This window comes from Aphis gossypii, chromosome X (assembly GCF_020184175.1).
Source record: "Aphis gossypii isolate Hap1 chromosome X, ASM2018417v2, whole genome shotgun sequence".
Lineage (NCBI taxonomy): Eukaryota > Metazoa > Arthropoda > Insecta > Hemiptera > Aphididae > Aphis > Aphis gossypii.
Window position 1 is genome coordinate 60,716,826 of NC_065533.1, and position 16,791 is coordinate 60,733,616.

At 28.4% G+C, this 16,791-nt stretch overlaps 1 protein-coding gene and 1 pseudogene across 5 annotated transcripts in view; both read right to left on the reverse strand.

Moving 5' to 3' along the window:
- Positions 1 to 16,791, reverse strand: part of LOC114130738 (voltage-dependent anion-selective channel-like) — a 49,082-nt gene continuing 32,291 nt past the window's right edge. For 2 of the 5 annotated variants that reach the window (XM_050205799.1, XM_050205798.1), the window contains exons 2-7: positions 1,916 to 2,139; positions 1,585 to 1,711; positions 1,402 to 1,520; positions 774 to 882; positions 509 to 714; positions 1 to 443 (exon numbers count right to left, since the gene is read on the reverse strand). In XM_050205799.1, coding sequence (XP_050061756.1) covers positions 352 to 443; positions 509 to 714; positions 774 to 882; positions 1,402 to 1,520; positions 1,585 to 1,711; positions 1,916 to 2,114 — 852 coding nt within the window. In that variant the 5' untranslated portion in view covers positions 2,115 to 2,139 and the 3' untranslated portion in view covers positions 1 to 351. The other 3 variants (XM_027995782.2, XM_027995780.2, XM_027995784.2) reach the window with 3 other exon arrangements.
- LOC126552608 (zinc finger BED domain-containing protein 4-like) lies at positions 12,824 to 14,302 on the reverse strand (annotated as a pseudogene).

Below are 16,791 nucleotides of genomic sequence, written 5' to 3' on the forward strand. Positions count from 1 at the left end.
TTAAAATTTAATTTTTATTACCAAAATATTAGATACAATGATTTCAATCTCTAGTATTTAGACAATTAATTTTAAAGACAACATTTCAGGAAAATTAATGGAACTTAATAATAATTTATACAGACATTTTAAAAGCAGAAGCATACAATGTTCCCTAAAAGTTGAATGGTAAAGCAAATTTAAAATACTACTATTTTATGTGCTAATACAAATTTAATCATAGGTATGTCATTATATATTTGGGTACTATAGTTTATAAGTATATTATTACATTGAAAAGGCATGTAGCTACATTTTGTAAGTAAGATAAACAATTTAAATTAAAAAAGTTTGGCTGTGTATAATATTTGTTTAACAAGTAAGTTGCAATCCAATACCAAATTTGTGACTGATCTGGTTGAACTGACGACATTCCAGTATGCTAGCCAATGTCAAATTAACACCTAAAGTAAAATGTATGTTACTTAAAATTCTATTATTTTTGTAATGACAAATTATGGGAACATACCTTTTTTGATTTGAATGCTTGAACTTAGGAATAATTGACTCAAATTAATCTTAGCACGAAACATGACAACTCTATTTATTCTGTATTGAGCAGCAATAGCAATGTAACTACGATTGATTACAGGTGACCAACAAACTTTTAAACCCAAATATAATCGTTCAATACATTTTCTGATAATTGATCCGCTAAAATTATATTTATAATTTCTGTAAAATATAAAACAATTAAAAATAAAAACAATTAAGTTTATGGTTATTTTACTTACACAGTAGTGGTTACCACAAATTTTTTAGCTTTATAACTGAGACCAATTTGGCCAAACTGTAATACTTGTTCGCTGGTATTATATCTAACAAAAAAAATTCCCATCAATCCTAAAAAAAAAATAATCAAGAAGTCTAAGATACCTTTGATAAAAAAAATTATATTTCACTTTAATAAAAATAAAAATACATAAAAAATGTCTTAACAGTATTTAATTATCAAAATTTATTTTTTTAGAAAAAATCTTGAAAACTTTTTAGCATATAAATGGTGTTGATGGACAAAAACTGCAAAAGGTTGTTACTTTTAAATGTTGATGAATTTAACATATGACAACGGTCAACTTAGTGGTCTATACAAAAAACTATAATATTGGTAGACCAATAGACCATATTATAGTTATTATACCAACTGATGACCCAAGTATTTTTTAAATGATATTATTTAAAAATAACTGATTATAATCATATTAAATTTATTATAATCAAACAATTGAAGCAATTTTATAAAAGTAAACATTTATAAAAAAAACATGTAAAAATAATGTGGCTTACGTGTGCTGATGAACTGACTTGGGTCACCAAGAAGTACTTAAATGTTTATTAGTTAGATACTTAGAATTTATATACCATTGTAAACAGCTATAGCAGAGGCATCAATAATAGGTTTCAGGGCTTCGAATTTAGTGTCCAAATTGAGTGATACATAATCATTAGTGTATTCACAGCGCACTCTTGGAGCTATAGAACTTTGAACAATTAAAATTATGTATAATAAGTTAAATTTAATTAAATTTGATTATTTTAACTTACTGTTTCTGGCAGTCAAATGTACCACCAGTTGTAAGTAAGAAACCTGGTAACAAGCCCCCTATCAAAACTTGAGTAGTAATATTATTATTTTTATTATTCATGTTCCATTTCTCAGCCAATGAAATCACTTAAAAAAAATTAAAATGTATTAAAAATTGAACACAATTTAAGTATGGAAAATAAATAAATTAGTATTAATAATTTCTAAAAAAAGTAAATTGATAAAATTGTCAAATTTAATTTTTGAAAATAATTTAAATTGTTCGTTTAACAAGATAAGGGAAGTATGAAAAAAGTAGATATTAGGCATCTTTAATTGAAAATGACCTACAGTATTTAGATTTGTAGAACTTGTATCTTGTTTCAAAATAAATAGGAACATTGACCGACTCCAATTCTTGAAAACCACTAGCCGTGATTCCAAATTGTGTACTTGTGCTCAGATCTATCTTGCACTTGCCGAGCACATTATAACCGATGTCGAATATTTCACGTTCTTTTCTGCCATAATCGTAGTATGACGGAGCCATCTTGATTGGTATCTTTAGCAGAGTCCTGAAGGAAATGGAATGAAAAATAAAATTTATATTATTTAGGTACCAACACGATAAAAATGTTAAAGCAATTTCTCCAGGCCCTGTTAACGCTCGTGTAAGTGAACGTCTGAATGGTGTGTGGGAGTATGAGAGGAATGTAGTTGTCAATAACAAACTGCACATTCGCAATATCTGTCACAACCCATAAAAAGTCAGTAGACGGTTACGATGCAAAATTCCGTTTTAGGGGTGGCCGGGTGGGTCGTGGATATGACTTACCTTTGAATACTTGAAGTTAAGCAAAAAAAAAAATTTTAACACCAATAACTGTAGAATCTTCACGTTGGATTCAGGCTAGGCATGCACGAGCAACAGGATTATGAAGAATTGTAGTGCACAGAATAAAGATTAGAAGAGAATCAGAGATAAAGAATCAGTGATACGAGTCACGGCAGTGCAGACGTCACTGGGCCATGTGATTGTAGAAAAAAACAATGGAAAAAACCAGTTAGGATTTCTTTCCATGCCAAATCGTGAATAGTACGTGAAGAATAGTACGTGCGCAGCCCAGAACGCAAATGCGTCTTAATGAGATCATACCTAGTTATTTAGCCATGGAAAAAACAATGTCCGTCCAAGATGAATAACATTTTTCTACCAGCGCTCAAAATTAAAAAAATTAAAAATTAAAATCAAAAACAGTGTCTGAAATTTTTTCAAAAATAATTATTAAACGACTCAACTTAATTAAGACTAATTTGTTTTAGCCAAATAATTTGTATTAAAATTGGATGGAATTATACTAACATTATTTTATTCATGGACGAAAAATACTCGGTACTGAAGCTGGAAGCCATTCATATAGGGCGAGACTATTGATTTTTCCCGAATTCGTTTTTACTACTAGATAGCGGTAAATGGGTAAATATTCTGGTTAATCAATAAAATAATAATTATAATTCAATATACCTACAATCATAGTTAATACCTATGTTGTGCTGACTTTCAGTTTTCACCCCTTTTTTCTTCAATAATGTAGCTATTCAAAATCTAATGTTTGGAATTTTCAAATGAACTCAAACACCATAATGTTCAAATAGTTGAGATTTTATTGAGACCTAATCTTGATGAAGTTTCCTGCAGAAAAACAAACTTCAAATTTTCAAATGAAAATTGCCTTAAAAAAGTAGGTATCTAGGCACTTCAAATAATTTAGCAGACAATTGCTCTGTACATGTTGATGTATCAAAATTAAAATTCCAACGAACAGTATTCGAGTTATTTAATTTTGTATATTTAGGTCTAAAGGTAATAGCCAATATAGGGCCGTAATGATCTTAGAAATCTTAGCAATTTTATTAACATTAATAATCTATACTTTTAGCCAAAATATAATGAATAGTGAATAAATATTATATGGATATAATATAAATTTTTCTAAAAAAAATGTTTAGAGACTAGGAATTATTTTTAAATCCTTAGTTTAAACATTTTAATAACTAAGAAATTATACTCATTAAAATTTTTGTAAATACAATAAGAACAAATTATGTGATATTTTTAAAATATTCTAATATCAGGTATATTAATAGAGCAATACATTTTTTAACATCATCATCTATAAAAATAAAACAAAAAAATTCAAATTTCAAATGTCTACAAATAATTTAAAAATGTCTAAATATTTTGAAAATTTTATTATGTATAGAATATGACCATATAATATCAATATTGAGTTTTTATTGTTATTCGTTTTTTAATCTCAATAATATATCAAAAAACGTCTAAAAAGAAATAATTATTTTAATACCTTTAAACACAATGTCATAAGAATCTAAATTTCAAAAGCATAAAAAATAAATAAGTTTTTCAACTTTTTGATAGTTTTTTTTTTAAATACATTATAGTTTGAAAAACATACAGAATCTTATATTACATTTTAACATCTTAGATATAAAAAAAAACTTTTTATTTCTAATAACAAAATAGTTTGAAAGTTTTTGAGATTTTATGAATTTCACTAAAATTCTAAAATTAAACGCTCATAAAAAATTTTTCGACTATAAATTTTTAATATTTATTAAAATTCAAAAAAAAGCTCTTTATCAAATTTTCAAGCATTTTACCCAGACAAATAAGTATTTTTACAAAAAAAATATATGTATTTAAAATTTAAAACCTTAATAAATAGCTGTTGTAAGAGTCAAAATATTATGAATATTACAGTAGATACGTATGTTTAGAAAATAATCGTATAAACATTTGAAAATTTTTTCAAGTATTTAAAATTTTAAACTGTTATCCGTTTTTGAGTTCACAACAAAAAAATAAAATGGATTTTGCCTAAAACTAGGTTTAAAACTAAATCTCGTTTTTCTTTTTTTTACCCCAGTTAGTTTATACAAAATACTGAGTATTTTTAATTGTTACTTCTCCAAAGTATAAATTAAATTAAATTTTTTATTTAAATCTACTCTCAAGGTTTATTATCAAAATTTGATTGCAATTATTTAGTATATGTTGTTGTACAGTATACTAGCATACACGCTATAAAAGATATCAATGTAAAATCGATCAATTTAAATTTTTCATTGCTTCGCTTAGAATCTAATATTGGTATAATAACTTAAAAGGTATTTACTTATTTTCCAAATTGTATTGCTTAAGTACACGTTAAAGTTCATACTGTATTACTGTACATAAATGTTTTAAGTCTTCACGATGAATAATTTTAAGTTATAACATTTAACTTAAATATTCATCAATCATCATTGTTAAAACTTAAAATATATAGGAATTTTCGTTTATCAAAAAAAATAATCATTATTGTGAATTGTGATTGATGAATATTTGTTTCTTAGATTTTTTAGGTTACAGTGTAAACTTATGAGGAACCTTCTATTTACATTTTCAATCCTTTGCTTTAAGTTTGAATATTTTATAAACTTTTAAGTATACAAATACAAAATAATTTGCAATTTTTCATGATTTTGTAGAATTATACCAAAAATGTTGAACTTCAAATAATTTTTAAAAAAATTATGTCTGTGTGTTTGATATTTTTTGATTAGTATAATAATTATTATGGAAAATTTTTTGGAACTTCGTGATAATTTTTTTTAAGTTTTGTAACCTTAAAAAAAAAATTTAAAACAAAACAGTAAAAAAATCTATCAAAAATTTGTTAAACGTGAATTTTTTTATTTTTCCATAATTATTTTGCTCAATTATTAAGTAAAGTACCAAACATTACATTATTTACCTCCTATAGAGTATACGAACTAGGCCAAAAGTTTAAAATGGATTGTATTTTTTCCACAGATTTATTGTATATATCTGTGATTTTTACTACTCCAAAAAGTGATTACTGGCAAAAAAAAAAAATAAAAACTCATTATTGCTAAAATTTATATACTTATTGCTTCGCTTATAGAATCTAAAAATCGAAGTTTTAGGTAATCTCGTCAATTTTAATGAAAAAGTGTATATTTTATTGATTTTCATACACAAAGTATACATTATGCATATTTAACATTTTTAAGAAAATTAAATTTTTTATCTATCTATGTTTATTTAATTAATATTGAATAACTCACAGATACCTTTATAAAATATTTTTTTTATTATCTTATTGTATATATATGTGGAATAAGTATATTATATTATGATTTATTTAGTCTATGTATACCACACATGACTGTCATATGGGGATCTACCACATACCTTTTATACTTAATTTAAATATAAAAAAATATATAAAAGTATAATTATACTAATTATAGTATATAGTGTATTTAATAATAAACAATTATTATAATAGGTAATGAATCAATAATATACGTTACAATCTAATCCTAAATTTAAAAAAAATGACATTATATAGGTACTTAAAGATACATAAATATCAAAAAATATGTGTTACAATATATGCCAATATGTATTAAAAATTAAAAAATATTATTATTTGTACTATTTACATTAAGTATAATACCTTGTCACCTATGTTTGCTTATGTCCATGACAGATAAATAGATATATAGATCACAATTCACAAGATCGACGAGAACGTGGATATAATATATACTTACCTACTCGTATTATTATATAGGTACCTATAGATAGCAAATTTAAACTTAACAGATCACGTTTAGTTCCGTTAGTTTAAAAATTAGAGTTAATCAACTTATTATGAAACTTGATAATAAGAACATTATCTGTGTTTGTATGTTGGTTTTTTACGATAGTTAAATTGTTTAGCAAGTTATGAGTGTATGATATAGCGTAAATTAAAAATGCTCATAGCTTGCTTAAAAGCCGAATAATCGTGAAAAACCAACAAACAAACCAAGATAATGTTCTAACTATAAAGTTTCATAATAGGTCGATTTACTCTAATTTTTAAACTAATGGAGTTAAAAGTGATCTACTGAGCGTAAATTTGCTATGTTATGCACTTGTAAGACAGAGACAACATAGCAAATTTTCGTTCAGCAAAATCAATTTAATATTGTTAGCTTTAACAATAGGGTAAATTTACCTATTATCAAACTTAAAAATAATAATATTCTGTAGATCATCTCATATAGGTTTTTTTATTAATTTTTAAATTTTTAATACATTTTTAAATATGTAAAATATTTAAACTTTAAAATGCTCGTAACTCACTCCCAATTTAAAATATCAATAAATGACTATGAGATTGCCTAGATAATATTCTAACCTTTAAGTTTGATAATAGAATATAGATAAACTTACTCATTATTAAAGCTGATAGAATAAAATTGATTCTGTTGAATGAAAATTTGGTACGTTGCATGTATGTATAAGACGAAGGCAGTACATTGTACATGCGGGTATTGCATCCTCTTAAGTAAGTATTTATTGTTATCGCCGTTGTCGAATATTAATTTATCGACAATGGTGCAATGAGCATTTAATCTTTATTTTGCTAATATCAAAATACTATCTTAGTGTATTTTATAATATCTATTATCTACTATGAGTTATCAACTTAATATAATATTTATTGTTTATTTATTATTAAAGTTGTTGTACACGATTGACATTTGACAGTTTTTTTAAAACTATTTTTACATTTTAATGAGTTGTAAAAAAACCATCTATAGTTTTCCACCGTATTTTCGATACCAGGTATAACTATAAATTTACTTTACCATATTTTACATTAATTGTGTATTATGTTGTGTATATTATAATATTTAAACATTTTTTTTGTACATATTTGCATGCAGATGATTCTTAGTTTCTGAACGGAGTGATGAATGTATTGATTTTACAATAATGTTTGTGTTTTTTAATGTGTCTGACGACAACATTTGAAGCAGTAAAAATGCTTCGATCTTTGACTTCATCTCCTCTTTCAAAAGGAAATTGAATCTAGTTAGTACTTTGGGGCGGTTAAAAGTTAAAAATTTTCAATAAATGAATCGGGAAAAACCCTAAAAAAATGAGGGGAAAACGGGATTTTTTACGCAAAACCAGTTTTCGTCAAAATCGAATTTTTTATTTTGCTATAACTCAAAAACTAATCGATGTAAAATTGAAATTTTCACCAAATGTTTATATTAGCGTTCTCTATACACAGTTAAATTTTCAAAAAATGTTGACTTTTTTTGAACTATTTATAGACAATTTAAATTTTCAATTTTTCTAAGTATTTTTTTTTTTTAAATAACGATAAAAAATCATTACTTTCAACTTTCAAGCCCTATTAATGACTATCATAATACCTACATATTTCTACAATATACATAACATAATATATTACCATGTTATTACCTGTTATAAAACGTACCTAAAAGTGGAAATTATTAACTAGGTTAAGAAAAGATTCACGTGATATGTAACAATTTTTAGTATCAAGTCAAGCATTAGGTGCCTAGGTAAATTTTAGTAAACTAAAAACAATATCTATATTCCCACTACCTATATTGATTAGGTAGTAGAATTTTTTTTTCGTGTTCAGGGGTTGTCCGAGGTATATTAATTATAAGAGAGCCTGCGAGCTCTGATATTATACATAATAATGTTTCGATAATAATAAAAATTATTACCGATTCCTGATTGATAAACAATGATAAGAAAGTTCGTTCGTCGTCATTGTGAACAACAAAACATGATTTCTATTCTACCTATACTATATCAATTATCGGTAAAGCTTTGTATTATATGTATATTGTATGTGTACATAGCATTTAGTTACGCAATGTTCTGGATTTACCAAGTTGATATAAAATATTTTATTAGGTAGGTACAATATGCACTATTAATAACGTTGTTGTGTCTAGTATATCTTTTACTGCTGTTTAGACGACGACGTCACACACCGTAATAACGGTTTGATCGGGCTTCCGATAGTCGCCATAACACACACACACTCTCACACGCTCGCTCTGTGCCGTGAACAGTGCTCTCGAATGAGCTCGCGAAAACCTACCGCGATCATTACCTACTATCGTGTCCCAACTGCGATCGAATACTTGAAAGTTGAAAATACCGTTTTTTTTTTTTTACTGTGACACTCGTCTTCGTTCGTACGCACCGCGTGAAGTGTCCCAGTTTTTTGTGTAGTATGTTGCCACCGTCGGCCGACGTCACCCCCTTGGAAGCACTGCACCGTCGTGCCGACATTGTTCAAACATTGCCGTCGCCACTACTTTTTTTATATCTATATTTATTTATTACCTTTGTATAGTTTTATTTTTCTTATTTTGTTATTAGTGTCAATCTTATGTCATATATTATTATTATTATTCGCCCCCTCGCTGACCAGCACTATTATGTGTCCCTATCATAATATATTCGTTATTTATTTATACTTACCTAATAGTAGTAGTCCGTCGATCCATATCATGGCTGCAAACAAAAATTACCAATTGTAAACTCATTTCGTTAGACCTACAAGAACCTTCTTTTATGTAATCCACTTTTTCACAGAAACAACTGCAGTTCAGTCTTTATTCTTACTCAGTTTTTAGTTTATCGTTAACCTACGTGAGCTGTGATAACTGTTTGATTTTTATGTATTTAGAAATGAGGTGCAAAACATTATAAGTGAAAAACAAAGCATTTGAAAATAATTGAATAAGTATAAGTTCTGTTTTCATAAATGTTTTGCTGATAATATTCAACGTGAAAACGTGTAAAGTATATTTAAAAATTAACAAAAATGGTTACGTTTTACTTAACGTGAGTGACACTGTTCAAACTACGATGCACTATCCGAAGCAATTAAAAATCGGTAAATTGTAAGTAAGCAGTTGCGGTTTTGAAAGTAAGGCAAATAAGGCGGTGTCTAACCTAAAATTTGGTAGTAAAAACTCTATAAGAATAATTCTGAACTCACCGATAGCACACATTTCGTTAAAAATTTTAACGTGTTTATGGTTTTATTTGAAAAAAGTTCTTCTTTACGAAGTTTAATAATATGAATTATCATTTTTTTACTATTGTATAATATTATTCCGCGTATACTACCAAAAATAGTGATAAACCGATAAGAAATGTACGAAATAATTATTACGTAAACAAATCCTCATATTTCAGCCGGCGGCAATATTTCGATGACGTCAGAGAGGCACCGTTTAACGTCGCCTCTGAATTGTTGCTTGTGTACATTAATTACTGTCGTATACGTCGATTACTCGGACGTATACCAAAATAAAGTTAAACACAAAATAACGCAAAATACTTTATTTGAAGTTTGAACACGACGTCCGGTGGTGATCGAGTCACACGATCACCACCACTGACTACCTTTGCTGTCTTAGCCATCTCACTTATATATTACACTTACAATCGAATTACTTATCGATTGTTCTACATTTTTCTATTACTACGTTAAATTTACAATTATAGGTACTATGATTATTGTGTAATTGTTATTCTAACCCGATTAGTATTATTAAACAAATTTATTTACATTCCTTATTATTATATCTTGCTTACTATGCTAACTGTAATATAAAGTTTACTGGCACCGAATTGCACAATTATTATTTTAACCTATTTCTGTGAATAATTAACTATTGCTTAACTTATTGAATTTTACTGTTTTACTTATTATCTATAGTTTTTCTTAACTTATTTCTTACGTACTAATATCTCTTATAAAATATTCATACATATAATACAACAGTCCCCGAAATTACAAAAAATATGACCTCATATTTTACACCTGTGCCCCGTATATGGAAAAGTTTAAATTGAATAGCCGCATTTATGTCTGTTGGTCACGCTGTTTAATTATTGATGACTACTGACTACTGACTATGGAATTATGTAGTTGTGTTGTCTGAATATGTTGACGTAGAAAATGCTTGTTCTTTGTTTATTGTTTTTGTATTTGCTGATGTGTTTTTGATGGTTTAGTAGCTGTTTTGCGATCTTCCAAATCGCCCGGAAATTATAACTGTGGCGATATAATACGAGTTTTATGGTATGTTGTGTTTGTTTTGTTGTTTTTCTTCTTCTTATTTTTGTTTTTCTTTATTATGTATATTTATTAGTTGGCACTGTACAACTGAGTATTGCCATGGAGTGGCCGGCTGGTTTTGAGCGACCGCCGTACCATGTGGTTGTTTCTGCCCTGGAGGCGAACAGGAAGATCAGTGAACATAGTTTTCGAGTAATATGTTTTTGGTAGGTGTACATTTTGATTTCGAGGAACATGCCGGCAATGGTTGTTGGTTGTGTTATTGTGGACAAAAATATTATACAAGTGTAAAAAAAAAAAAGGTCTTTTTGGTCAGAGGGGGAATTACAAGTTTTTCTTATATTATAGCTTTAAAATTTAAACAAGGCTGGATACATTTACACACCTATAAGTTTTGTTTTTCTTTAGGTAAATATATGTTAATCACGATAAAATTTAATTTTAATTTAATTTCTGTTCATATCCCAAAATTTTTTTTTTTTTTTTTTTTAAATAGTAGTAATAATTAAAAAAAAAATAAATACATAAATAACTATACTAATAATAAAATAATAATAATAAAAACATAATAAAAAAAAAGGTATATATTCATATATGACGTATATAATTACTAATCTTGCTGCGCTGTCTGAAAACACACACTGTAGAATCTAGACGAAATCGCGTATGATCAACACACACACAAATGCTGGGTTGAAAAATCCGCTTCGTGTATATCGCATACACACAACTGGAGAAATCCAGCAATAATTTGCGTGTAATCCGCACACTCACACATAACTGGAGAAATCCAAAAATAAAATTCGCGTGTACTCAACACACACATACACATTTTTGTTATCTCGAAAAATCGTGTATAACACACACACACACAAATAAACACTTACTGTGGTATCTCGAAAAAATCGTGTATAATCAACACACACACAACTGAAAAAAATTCGCATGTACTCAACGCACACATACACATTCTCTGTTCTCTCAAAAAATCGTGTATAACACACACACACACAAATACTCACTTACTGTGGTACCTCGAAAAAATCGTGTATAATCAACACACACACAACTGAAAAAAATTCACGTGTACTCAACGCACACAACTGTAGAAATCCAAAAAAAATTTCGCGTGTACTTAATACTCAACACACACACTGATCTCTCGAAAAATCGTGTATAATCAAAACACACACACACACACACACACAAAAGAAAGCCGTAGATTAACGAGCCACGAGTTGGGCGCCACTTTGTCGTATACGCCGATTACTCGGACGTATACCAAAATAAAGTTAGGTTAGTGACTACCTTTGCTGTCTTAGCCATCTCACTTATATATTACACTTACAATCGAATTACTTATCGATTGTTCTACATTTTTCTATTACTACGTTAAATTTACAATTATAGGTACTATGATTATTGTGTAATTGTTATTCTAACCCGATTAGTAAATTATTAAACAAATTTATTTACATTCCTTATTATTATATCTTGCTTACTATGCTAACTGTAATATAAAGTTTACTGGCACCGAATTGCACAATTGTTATTTTAACCTATTTCTGTGAATAATTAACTATTGCTTAACTTATTGAATTTTACTGTTTTACTTATTATCTATAGTTTTTCTTAACTTATTTCTTACGTACTAACATCTCTTATAAAATATTCATACATATAATACAACATTACACACACACACACACACACACACACACACGCACGTAGGTACGCGAATGCACCCGACTATTAAATAAGCAAAATTGCACAAGCGCAATGATCATCGAGAGGCTCGTTTTTCATCGCCTCTGAGTACTAAAAATAGATGAATAGGTTCTATGGTCAGCTCGCAGCCGTGATTTCACATTCAACAACAACACTTATAGATATGGATAATCATAAACCATTACTATTGTCACAGAGCCTAATGAAACCGATTTCAATATTAGTTTAATTTTTGTTATGAAGGAAGGGGAACTAATGCAAAAATCGCCTCACTAAAATCATACAACCAAAAACCACCACTGTAAGTAAGTCTCTTAAACGAAAAGGTTCACAAGTAGGGATGCGCAAAAACGACCTTGGTTCGATATATCGATGTAAACTTTTTTATAGGTATCAAAATATCGAAATATCGATATATCGATATAATTTTATATATTAATATTAATAGGTCATATTATAATTTAATAACAAGTAAATATTTTATTATATTATAATTATGTGTACATTGAATATATAAATTTTACAACTTGTAAGGTAAAATATTTAGAAAATTAGAAATTCAGAACCAATACTTATCATCTAATGATTGTAAAAATACTAGTTTTGACAACCTTGAGCCTAATATTCTATTTCTACTTTTAGTCATAATGTTACCGGTCTTACTAAACAACCTTTCTGATGGTACTGATGTGGCTAATATAAAAAGATATTGTCTGGCTAGTTTATATAGATTTGAAAAGCTCCTTTGATATTTTCCATTCAATAATCGGATCTTCTTTGAGTCCTATAACCGATTTATCCAAATAAGAATGTATCTCATCTCTCTCATGAGATCCGGACTTCGTTTTATTTTTTTGTTTTTTCTCAAGACTCCTGTGTAGACTCCAAAGATCAATGCAATTATTACTATTAGTAGAATCAAAATTATCTTCTACTTCATTTTCCCCGATCTTATCGTTGTTTGCAAATGGGTTTTGTGCTTCGATAAAATTTAATAGTGTATTTAATATTTTTTATTGGCTTGTGGTTCTATAAAATATATATCTTTAAACCTTAGTATTAATTTTCTGCATTTCCCTACGGACACTCATGTAAATTGAACAATTGAACAATAAAAAAAGAATTATCGTTTTGTCATAAAACTATTAATAATTGTATTTGTTACCTTCTGACTTTTGAAAACTTCTTAATTCATCACACACCTTGGTACTTTTTTTAAAGTATTTAACAATACATCTAACTTTATGCAGTAATTGGGGAACTCCTTCACTTTTAACTTAAGTTGTGGCATTTTCTTCTTGGGTCTCACTTATACCTTTTTCCACAATTAAATTAATAGTATGTGCTAAACATGCTATATGTCGTTTTTCTCCAAATTCGTCAACTACTACTGCTTTTTATGTTAGCCTTAGCCCCACTATCTGTTGTTGCAGCCACTACATTATTTTTTTCAATGCCCCATTCTGATACTGTATTTACAAAAACTTCACCTAAATATTTGGAAGTATGACTTTCATCTAGTTCGGTTACTCCAATGACTCCTAAAATAATATTAATACACAAGAGCTATCTGAAACGGTGCACAGGAATTGCGTACCAAAACAGGTAGACGAACCTTTTTGAACGAATTGCGTCCCGGACGCAATTCGTGTTACCTTTTAAGTTACCTTTTTTTTTTTGAGCTTTCCAAATTTATTTTTGATTTTGATATTTTTAAATTTTTTTTTTTTTTTAAAAAAAACAATAATAATTATTAAATATTTATCATTAACAAAATAATGTTAAATGAAACTTATTTTTAGTGATTTGTACTTTTGGGCCGGAGCTATACATGGCGTATTTGCCGCATTTAAAATTACGCTGCGTATTCCGCGGCGTTTATTAAAAATAAACCAATGCATTTTTAGTTCGATGGACAACGAGGCGGATTACGCCGTGTGTAGCTCTAGCTTTATAGATATTTTCGATAAAAATATTAGAGACCATACGGACTTCCCATTTCTCAATCGATAAGTAAGTATGGATTATAACCAGTGGCGTCATTTGCGGTACGCAGGGTATACATTTGCGTACCTAAAATTCTAAATTGTAATTTTGGCCCGCAAGGTACATGCATATGATGCGCTCGGCCACATCACGAAAAAATAAAAATTATATTTATGTTATTATATTAAAATAATAAATTAATATGTAAGTATTATGATCGTTGAAAATTGATTGATTGATCACGTCTTTATACTACCAATATAACCGTTGTATGATTATTTCTAGTAACCACAAATTTTACTGATTTATTCTGTGCATAGCGACAAACCCGTGCGAGTCTTTTCAAAAAAAATTTAATAGTTTGTTTTAATAGTTCTCATCCAGTTATTTATACATTTTTAGATGTTTTAAAGATAATGCAAACCGTTAGTGTAATGTTAAAAAGAAGTTTGCTAATTATTATACGTCATAATAGGAAACAACGCCGAAACAATGTTTTATTTTTAAAAAACAGATCAAAAAATTAAATTAAAATTAAATTTTGTAAAAAGGTTATCTAAAAAAAATAAACCTAATAATTTTTGGTTTTTGACTGATATTTTTATTGATAAAATAAGGTATCATTATTATTTATTAATTTACTTCTTTATTATATTATGTACTATATTAATTTTGATTGGACCTAAGTAATTTAACGTTTATATATTTTTTTATTACATTAATTGATGAACAATATTTTGAATAACTTGTGATTATATTTATAATTGTTATTTATTTTTGTTAGTCATTTAAGGACCCCTGAATTAAACACACGACTTGCGTCCTGTGTTTTTTGGGACGCAATTCGTTTATACCTTTTTCACTGGACGCAACTCAGGTGATCCCAATTAATTATATATTGATATTATTTGGTACCTAATAGGTAATAAGTACCTAACCTAATAAGTAACCTAAGCTTATGTCAGTACATATCCATCTTGTTAACTACATAATTATGATAATCAGTGGCATATATAGAAATTAATTTCGGAGGGGGTTAAAATATATGATAATAATATTATATATAAAATTATAGCAACCAAAATCAATGCCCATACCAACCATACATTTCATGGGGGTTTGAACCTCTAAGCCCCCTTTATATACGCCACTGATGATAATTAATACATTTTTAGCATATATGGATACTAAAATGGTAGGTGAGATAAAAGTAAATTTATACAAATTTACAAAATTTGCCAATATAATAATAATAATTAATATGATAGAACAACTAGTAAAACTTTTTAGTAATATCACATAATAATAAATGGTTAAATAGACCCGTGTTCATAATCTTAGTTCATAATATAAAAAATATTATGTATTTTTCTAAGACCTAAGTGGTCAACGAAGGGCATGCGCTATAGACAAGCACTAACATCGGCAACTACAGTTACAGCTTAACAGACGCCGACCACTCTCCGCGAGGACGATCTACAATCAACCCCCGCAAGGTCAGCGTCAAATTAGCTCCCCGCTGAGGATTCAGTCCGGTAAACGAGTAAAGTAAAAAGTTCCACGCTGATACACACCTCGAATATCTGCTTATATTACTTAGTACTAAGGTGATTAATTAGGAGTGTGTCTTTTCGGATAACTAGGATATTTCCAAGTTAGGTTTACGTAACAGGTATTCTAGTACGGAGGAAAAATAACCGTGTTACGATAACGGAAAGCAGTTACATAACGTATCGCCACCCGCCGTCGGTAACTTTGCCGTCCCACGGGCCACGACATTATTACCGATAACGTCACAGCGTAGCATAGGGTCCAACAAAACCGGTTCTAGCGCTGTCAAAAATATCGCCAGCCGCCCCCGCCACCGAACTTTGACCTAGTTTCGATATATTTGCAAAGCTTCGGCGGCGCCGATATCACTACAGTTGAGCGTTGATATATTGATGGTACAGGTAACGATAAAACATGGGAGGGCTATCAGTCGGGTAGGCCGTTCGAGTACAATGTAGACCAGAGTTCCTCAACCTGGGGGTTGCGACCCCTACTAACTAGGGAGGGGTCATGTAGACCAAAAAAAATAAAAGGATAATTTACAAATTAATATTTTTATTTAAAATTTTTGATTCAATAAAAAAATACTTATACTTTTAACAAATTTAATTTAGGACAATTAGGTACTACAAATGGTATTTATAAATGGTATATTTCCTTTGGTTAATTGGTTAATAACATGATATTTTTATTATTTAAATTTGTTCTTAATATATAACTGATTTAAAATATTTTATAACCGTTTTGGAGGTCTCGACATTGCCTTTTACTTATTTAAAAAATTTATTACACAAATAATTTAATTTAAAATTATAATAATTACGACGATACTTCATATTAAATGTAGTATAATTATTTTCATATTTACTTATGATGTTATCAACATTTATCACACACACACACACACACACACATATACATTTTTAATCACGACTGTTTGAAACCAACAGT